Here is a 9578-nt window from a genome sequence, read left to right on the forward strand (position 1 = left end):
CTTACTCGTAGATCCAGTCATAGCCACAAGACTTGTAGTCCACCAGTTTCTCCAACTTAAGCCAGAGGCTGATTTCTTTGTCGGTGCTTTTGACCGAATCACTGCCATGAATGATGTTCCTGCTAACATGAACACAGAAGTCCCCTCTGATGGTGCCTGGCTTAGAATCTGCTGGGTTGGTCTCTCCCAGTATCACCCGGCCCGTCTTCACCACGTTCAGCCCCTCCCAGACCATAGCCCCATTTGGTCCCCGAGTTCATGTACTTTGCCAGCCCTGGGGAGAAGGGGCGGTCTTTCAGGTCCATGTAGTGCTGCTTCAGGTGTTCCTCAGAGGCCTGAACTAACTTCATGACCACCAGGCAAAATCCTTTCTGCTCAAAGCGCTTGATGATGTCGCCCCCCCCCCAGGCCGCGCTGCATGCCCTCCAGCTTGATGGCGATGAAGGGGCGCTCGCTGTTGGCCGTGGTGCGAGTCGGGTGGGGGGGCGGGCAGCTGGATCCATCACCATCGTCCTTTTGTGCTTCCTGCACCGGTCAGTGTTTTGCACACAGAATCTTTCAATATTGAACCTCGAGGCTTGAATTTTTCCTCAGCTCTTTCAGGTTAAGATATTCTAAGTGTGTTCTTCCCTGTTTGTTTTCTAACTCTGTTAGAAACTGTTTTCTAACTCTATGTACAAACATTTCATATCAGCAGTGAAATTCTTTGTTCCACAATCGCTGTGTATTCTTTTCATCTTCTTTTGATGCTTCCTACATGATTCAGTTTTTTCCATGGACTCTTCCAGTATTGCAACTCAAGCTTGAATTTTTTTTCTTGAGTTCTTTCAGTTTAAGATCTGCTGAGCGTGTTCTTCCTTTGTAGTTTCTAATCTTAGGACTGTTCATATTTCATTATAATGGTTTACTTTGTTTCCTCAAACTGCCCTTGGAAATTTTCTGTTCAGTTCTTTGATATCATCGTTTCTTCAATTTGCCATAGCTACTCTCTGATTAAGAGCAAGTGCCAGGGTCTCTTCTGACATCCACTTTGATCTTTTCTTTCTTATTTTTTTATTTTGTTTCAAATGTTGCTTAATTGTAGAGTAGAGGAGCTTTGGTGGTGTAGTGGTTACATGTTGGGCTGCAATCTGCTTGGTCAGCAGTTAAAAACCACCAGCTGCTCCTTGAGAGAAAGACGGGCTTTCTACTCTTGTAAATAGTTACAGTCTTGGAAACCCACAGAGAGGTTGCCAAGAGTCAGCATCAACTCGATGGCAGTGAGTTAGTTTTTGGTTTAGTGATTGTAGAGAAGTTTCAGAAGTGGCTTTAGGAACAAAGTACTTAATTGTCCATATCCTTATTTCGTAGACAAATGTCATATCTGAGCTAAGTAAATGGAGACTTAATTTTGTTGACTGGCATCGGATGGAAATGAGAAAGGAAAAAGAAAAGCATGCAGCGCAGTTCAAACAACTGTACAACCAGATCAGTGACCTGAAGGAACTGCAGAAAGCTTACGAGGTCTCCACCAGAAGAAAAGATGAGGTCTTTTGATTTTGCTTTGTCGCCTACTTGAACTCCGATAAACACAGAAAGTGCTTCTTATTACTCCACTCTGTTAGCCTCTCAGGAGCTTGGAGGGTGACATTCAAGTCTCTGTGAACGGTGTGTCCCAGCGCCGATGGCTCCCTCCCCCCGCCCCTGTATAGTCTTAACGGCAGGGGAGGCCTTTCTGAAAGGAGGACTCACAGCAGACACCTTGGCCACCTGTCTGCAAAAGCAACACTCAGATATTCCAGTGCAGTAGCTAAATGTTATGTTCTTGTTTTTTTTTATTTCTTTTGGCTTTGTAGGGTATGATATAAAATTGAATACTTACTAAACAGAATTTATTCTCATGAAGTAATGGATTCAAATGTCAACTATTTTCTTTATTACCTCAAAACTGTTGTAAAGTTTTAAAATAGTTCACTTTTTACTTTGAAGTATTACAAAAAGGATATTTGAGGGAGACTTCAAAACATTCATGAAAACATAATTAAAATAATTTTTCTATGAACTTTTGGAAGCCCCTACAAATGTGTCATGATCAGTTTATATAAAGTGCTAGTCCTGTGCCATCACCCAGCTAAGAACTAGACTGTATTACTAAGACTTTAGAGTATGTGCATTTTCACTCCTTTGGGAATTACTTACAAAACAAGAATAAATATATCTCAGTGAATGTGCTAAGCTGACTCAGTCTCTCTTTTTTTTTTTAATCATTTTGTTGGGGGCTTGTACAACTCTTACCACAGTCCATACTTCAACTGAATAAGGCATGTTTGTATATATATTGCCCTCATTCTCTTCTATACATTTACTTTCTATTGAGTCATCGGTACCAGTTCTTTTTTTTCCCCCTTCCCCCCTTCATAGCCCCCTGATAGATTATACAGTGTTATTATTTGACTCGGTCTGTTTTTTATGTGATCATATTAAAATATTTATTTCAGTTATCCTTTATAAATAAGAGAGAATATAAAGTTTTCATAATTTTATAAAGGTCAGATAATATCATTAAATAAGTACATCAAAATCTAGCCATTCATAATTTGCTTTTATAAGTGTGTTGCATACAAAAAATCAAGTAATTATCGGGTTACCAAGGTAATAGCAGGGGCTAGAAAGCGATAATTAAACCCTAATCCCTGCCCTCAAATGTTTTATTAATCCTAAATGGATTAAGAATTTGTATAAGTAACAAAAATTCCAAATGTATAATTTTTTAATGTTAATGACATGTTAATATCTCTGTATATAAGCTGTTGATCATTAGCAAAAGACACATGGCAAAGCTTTCTCTCCCCTCCTTTTCCCGTTTGTTCATTGGTACTCAGTGAATCCAGGTGGGAATTGTTTTCTATGGTAATAAAGATGCTGCTTGGATGTATACAGTAGTGACTAGTAAGTAGTCCATTGTATTTTTAATGTATGAGAAAATCACATCACCAGGTGCTGTTACTGTCACACAACGCATGTAACCAATGATTGTAATTGGGTTCATTGCGTTTGCAGGTGATTTCCAGCTTGTCTCAGGCCATCGGCAAGCAAAAGGAAAGGATCGAGTTGGTGAGGACGTTCTTCCACTGGCGAATTGGCCATGTCAAATCCAGACAGGATGTAAGTAGTGAAAAAAGAGAGGAGATTGTTGATTTCTACATGACAGATGTCTGTTCTGTAAGCCGACCTTGTGAGAATCAAAGAAAATCACGTCTGTGTAACTTTTTAAAAATTATCCTTAGCTTCTGAATATTTTAAAATTGAACACCAATTGTTTTCATTAAATAAGACCTAAATCAGTATGTCAGAATAATGAACTGAGAGAAAAGAATAAACAAATCCCATTTCTACTTTTCAAAAGTAGGGAATTATTAGCAGGTTTTTCCAAAGGAAGATAGGAAAATGTGTGTGTGTGTGCTGTGAATTTCTATGCATTTATTTTCCAAGAGCTTAGTTTGCTATCATGTCCCTATCTGATCTTTTTACTAAAAGCATCATTGAAGCTATACTTAAGAGAAATCTGATATTGTCATGGAATGAGAAGCACCTGCTGACACGGTGGGTTAAGCACTTAACTGCTAACTACAAGGTCAACCGTTTGAGACCCCAGCTTCTCTGTGCGCTGCCTGCCCCCCCCCTCCCCCAGCCGCTGTTACACACAGGAGCACTTCTACCCTGGCCTGTTGTCACTGTGAGTCGGAACTGACTCAATGGTAATATGTTTGGGATTTGGGGTGTTTTTTTTTTTTCATGGAATAGGATTTCTCTTTTAAGAATAGTTGTGGTGTTTTTTGTTTTCATTTTGTGTTAACTCCCTAAGATATATTACAGTAATGATATTAAAATGAGCTGTTTAACAATTAGTATTTTGAAAGTGATTTAAGTTACATAATGAGAATACACACTTATTTTTACATGTTAGCCAGAATAGTTGAGACTGCCATCACTTTTTCAATGGCTTTTCAAGTTTTGGAAAATTAAAAATGGAACTACTTAAAAAAATTAAATATACTGATAAGAGAAAAATAGCCTATGTTCCTATTTGGATCAGCCTAGTACTATGCAATGGCAAGATTTGTGAATTCTTTGCTTAGGGTGGTAGTTACCAAATTAAAGTCAGCAGCTACCACCTTTTTTTTTTTTTTTTTGCCTTCTCTGTATTGTTCTCTTGCTCTAACTTCTAGCTTAAAGGTCAGGCAAATCCCTAGCTCTGGTGGCAAGTGGAGAATTAGTTATTTTCCTTCATTTGGTGTATTGATTTCCCTGTATCTAACTGATCACCAAGCAATGATGTAGGAGCATAGGCTCGAGTCAGGTAAGGCTGGCTATATCCTGGCTCTCTGTAATGCTTCTGTCTGCAAGATGAGAATAACAGGACTATGTGCGATTACATGGTAGCACATAGAAACAGTTTGCCACAATTGTTACTCTCCTGTTAGTTGCCAGTGCGCTGCCCTGTTGAGGTCTGCTCTGACTTCCGTTCAGATTTATGAAAGTAAACTAGCTGACCAGCACTTCCGGAGGACTCTGTTGAAGAAAGTCTGGAAGGCCTGGCACTCCACGATCCAAAGGCAATGGAAAGAGGTAGTGGAACGAGCATGCCAAGCAAGAGCGGAAGAAGTGTGTGTCCAGATATCCAATGATTATGAAAACAAAGTTGCTATGGTAAAGTTCCTTTAAAATTGTTTTGCTTTCCTTTATTAACAGTATGATGGGTTACACCACTCACTGTTAGTTTTAATTTGACAAAGTAGCCCATTTCTTCATCCCTGTCAATGCAGCGGAGATTCAGATGAGACTACTGGGCAAGGGCAACACTAAAAAGACAGACTTACTTATTCCTTTAAATAGTTAAGGCTCTGGCCTCCAAACGCGTGTTGAATATTTTGTATGTACAGTTGACCCTGAGTGACGCAGGGGCTAGCACCCTGAGACCCCTGCACGGTTAAAGCCCAAGTATAACATAGGACTTTCCGAAAACTTGACTAATAGCCTACATTCCTTACTGATAACAGTCAATAAACATGCTGTGCTCATATAAAAGCTGCATTTTCAATACCAGATGAGCAGGTGTTTGTGCCAAAAGTACAAAGCTTTCGTGCCTGTTCATATAGTTGCAGTAGCTCCTTCATGAATTTCCTCGTTTTACACTGACTCTTGCTCTGGATTCATTTGTCTTGAAATGGGCAGACAATGCAGCTGCGAACCTCAATCTGTGATACAGCTTAAGCAATACAATTTTTTTCTTGTAAAGTCAGGGCTTCTTTCTACTTCTTAGAACACTTCCAGCATCACTCGATAGAGGTCTCATGGCGTTGTGCAAGGGTCATGGCATTGCACAAGCAGAGTGAGGACCACAAGAGATCATTGTGACTGCAGTACAGCTTTAACTAGAGAGAGGAACTGTTCATTTGGAGTGAATTGGCATCACCTGGGTTTTTTTTTAAAAAGCCACATATAAGTTGACCCCTGCTGTTCAAACCCTTGTTGTTCAAGGACCAACTGTGCGCTTCTTTTGGAAATATAAATTGCCCACAGATACTAACACTTAAGACATGTAAGTTTGCCTTTATCTGGCTAAAAATAAAGACCAAACCCAAAAATTATCTTCATGTTAATTTATAGACTATGATCTTACAAGATTAATAACAGTTTTATACATACTGAATTATTTTTCCAATTGACTTTTAAGAAAATTAACATTGTTTCCAAGTGAAAACATTTGGGTCCAAAATGAAATTTAAAACATACTGACGAAATCAATAGGCTTCTTGAAATCAAATGTTGAAAAGAAAAAGATGTCATGTTATAGCCCTAAATTCTTAATCTTAAAAATAAGTTTCATGATACTAATTATATTCTTCACTTCAAAATGACATCCAAAATATGCATTCTCTGTATATTTTGGTCTTTGGAAAAGTGTCATGCTTAAAGGCACTTTGGATCTTAAATTCTGTAGCTAGCATTCAAAAGAGAAAAAAAAATCTTTCAGGCATTTAGTCATTTTTTTCTAAAGGGTTGAAAGTTGTCTATGGCTCTTAATATATTTTGTTTCATATCCTGCATAGTTTTCTGGTAAGGAAGGATACATATTTTAATTTGCACAACTAAAGCATATAACCAGCTTTCAGTGGAATTGGAGCAAAATTCCCTTTCTTTGGGCCTTAACTTTGTAGCTAGGGGTAAAAATGGCTTGTTGATGGAGTCAACAAAGGGAAGATCCACCTTTTAAAATAAATTGAGGCACATTGCAGGCGAGTTATTGGCAAACTATATTTAGTATTTCACACAAAAATAACTTCACAGTATACCTTTTAATAATAGTCTTCCTGTAGCTCATGTCATTTTCAGTTATAGTTTTGTTTTGTGTTAAATTCTCCATATTTTAGTTATCTGGAGCTTTGGAAAATGCAAAAGCTGAGATCCAAAGAATGCAGCATGAAAAAGAGCACTTTGAAGATTCCATGAAAAAAGCTTTCATGAGGGGAGTGTGTGCATTAAATCTCGAAGCCATGACTATATTCCAAAACAGAAATGATGCAGGTAAGTATCTTCTTCCAAGATTCTCTGCCTGTTTTCAAAACAGGTTTGCACACATTTGCTCTCACGAGTGGTCCCTGAGGCTCAGAGGCTATCTGTCATGAAGTGTCCGGATGGAATGTTGCTCACAGAAGTTCAAGGTGACCACATTAAGTCAGGCTAGCCAACGGTCCATCTGTCCGTCTCCTCACTTCCTGCTTTTGTTCAGCTCATCACAGTTCTCTCCACTTCTCTGTCTTTTCCTCGGAAGCTCAGGCTTCCCGGAGTATCATCCGTATCTGTTTCATTTGGTCTCATCCCTGTTCGCCATGGATGTTTTCAGCTTCATGGTGTCATTCAGTTTTAAATCTGGCGTGTAACTTTGTCATGGTTGGTTACCTTATCTTAAATATGATTTATTTAAGCTCCTACTAAACTAATGCTTTTAACATGAAAGGTCATTAAGGCCCCTTTAGCTTATACTTTTAGTGCCCTTAGTGCAAAAGCCATTCCTTTGTCTCGCATAGCTAGTGTTAGTAGTTACACATATCTTTTCCTGCCGTAGAGTCCCGTTTTACAAACCAGGCCTTCTAAGTCTGTGTGTAAGAGTAGTGCCAACTAAACCTCATTTCACCAGCTGTATGCATAGCCTTCTCCAAAGAAGTCAAGTGAAATCATCCGTTTCAAAGACAGTGCATGAGAGCTGAGTGGTTTGCATAGTACTTTAATCAGCATGCCGCGACCCTTTCAGGCAGTTCTTCATGTTGTGGTGACCCCACAAACCATAAATTATTTTCGTTGCTACTTTATAACTGTAATTTTGCTGCTGTTATGAATCAGGCAACCCCTGTGGAAGGGTCGTTCAACCCCCAAAGGAGTCGCGACCCACAGGTTGAGAACCGCAGGTTTAGAAGAACACAAACTAGAACCCTTTGCCACCGATGGAAATTGGGGTCTGTTTTCTTCATTGCACTTTCGTGTACATCGCCGAGTAACCAAAACCAAAGCTGACTGTCATCTCGTCCATTCTGACTCTTAGCAACCCTGTAGTGGAACTGTCCCTGTGGGTTTCCGAGGCTGTATAGCTTTCTGACCTTTCTCTTGCAAAGCAGCTAGTAGGTTCAAACTACTGGCCTTCTGATGGGCAGATCTACCCTAACTCCCTGTGCTTCCAGGGCTTCTGGATTGTAAATCAGAGACTTCTATAATGTAGGATGGAGACAGTGATTGTAGCATGGGACTTGGACAACAATTGTGAGGGTGGCACAGGATGGCACAGTGTTTCCTTCTATTGTACATAGAGTCACCATGAGTCAGTACTGACTTGATGGCATATAACAGCAATAGGAAGAAGGCAAAATAACAATTAAAAATAACCTTTTAATAATATGGCCACCAATTTTTTTAAACAATAAAATTTTTAGACACGATAGAAAATTCTTTGAAACTAAAACAAAGTTACCTTAGCTAAAGTGAGAATAATTATTCAGCTTTATATTTATCTAACAGAAAAGTGTTAAATCAGACCACATTAAGGCTAGGCGATCACTTATATTCCAAGGTATCCCAGTATCAGGCCTAATTTTTGTAATGGTTCTACTGTGCCCCATCTAATAAATATGACGTATCTGCCACCAATCTGAAAGGGGCAGAACATCTTTCTGTCAAAAACAAACTAAGATTCATTTGTGTGTATATGATTGTAAAAATGGTGATTTCACATTGAAATAGTACTTTCATCAGAAGATATAAAAATCCTTTGCACAGAAATTCTCTTTAATCTTATTAAGAAGGTAATTACTTATTTTACATTCAGTTTGTCTTAGGGAATAACTTTTAAATGCCCAAATTTCTGGATAGAAATAAGACAACATAGAAAACCACTTAAGCATCGGGCTGCTTAATGCCCTCCATTCCGCTATTGTGAGGTACCTCAGTGAGCTGAATTTTCAAGTCTTCACCCTCGTGTTTTGTGCCACATAACTATGGCTGCTAGTGGAGCGCAACCAAATTCTGAGACTGAAAAACGATCTAAAGGCGGAAGAAACTTTTTAAAATCATTTCATTGGAGGCTCTTACATCTCTTATAACAGTCAGTTATACAACTGATACAACATCAGTTGTATCAAGCGTATTTGTACATATGTTGCCATCATCATTTCCAAAACATTTTCTACTGTGTGTTAGTCTGGGTAGACTAGAGAAGCAAATCCATGGACACACATATGTGTAGAAGAGATTTATATACAATAGCAATCGAACATTGAGAAAATATCCCAGCCCAGTCCAGATCAAGTCCATAAGTCCGATATTAGCCAATATGTCCGATACTAATCTATAAAGCCCTCTTCAGACTCACGAAACACATGCAATGAGGCCGAATGTAGAAGATCCCAGGCCAGTGGGTAGAAAGTCTTTGGATCCAGTGTCATTGGAAACATCTCAACGCTGGCAGGGGTCTCTGCATGTCTTCTCCAGCACCCAGGGCTGCATCAGGGTGGGTCCATGTGTCTTGTCAGCTGCTATGTCTCCCAGGGTGTGTAGTGAGAGTCTCTCCTGCCTCCATGGAGGAAATATCAGATTTCCCATAATTCTCAGGAGAAGGCCATGCCCACACAGAGACCTCAATTGCCTATGATCCAATTGACAGGCCAGACTCCACCCCTACATTCTCAATCCTCAAATTGGCAAATGATTATGTAACTACCACGTACTTGAACCCTTGTATAAGCTCTTTTTCCCCTCCTTCCCACCCTCGTGAATCCTTAATCAATTATATATTGTTATTATTTTGTATCTTATGCTGTCCGTTTTCTCCTTTCAGCCACATTTCTGTTATTCATGCCCTTGGGGGTGGGGGGGAGCTATATAGCCAACCTTGTGATGGGTTCCCCCTTCCCCCTCCCCAACCATCCCCTTACCCTCTACTCCCACTACTGTTCCCGAGGGGGTTATCTGTCCTGAATTCCATGTGTCAAGGGCTCTTCTCTGTACCGATGTGTGTTCTCCAGTCTAGCCAGATTTTTAAGGTAGAA

General features: G+C 39.5%; 1 protein-coding gene and 1 pseudogene across 4 annotated transcripts in view; one reads left to right on the plus strand and one right to left on the minus strand.

Annotated features, from left to right (window-relative positions):
• POC5 (POC5 centriolar protein) overlaps positions 1–9578 on the plus strand; it is a 37442-nt gene that overhangs the window by 16308 nt on the left and 11556 nt on the right. For all 4 annotated transcript variants that reach the window (XM_045285342.1, XM_045285344.1, XM_045285345.1 and 1 more), the window contains 4 exons: positions 1351–1527; positions 3040–3144; positions 4510–4689; positions 6414–6567. In XM_045285342.1, coding sequence (XP_045141277.1) covers positions 1351–1527; positions 3040–3144; positions 4510–4689; positions 6414–6567 — 616 coding nt within the window. The remainder of the gene's footprint in view (positions 1–1350; positions 1528–3039; positions 3145–4509; positions 4690–6413; positions 6568–9578) is intronic.
• On the minus strand, positions 2–684 carry LOC105978701 (annotated as a pseudogene).

Source organism: Echinops telfairi, unplaced genomic scaffold, assembly GCF_000313985.2.
Source record: "Echinops telfairi isolate 266 unplaced genomic scaffold, ASM31398v2 ScPeMD7_7469;HRSCAF=8507_1, whole genome shotgun sequence".
In the NCBI taxonomy this organism is placed as follows: Eukaryota; Metazoa; Chordata; class Mammalia; order Afrosoricida; family Tenrecidae; genus Echinops; species Echinops telfairi.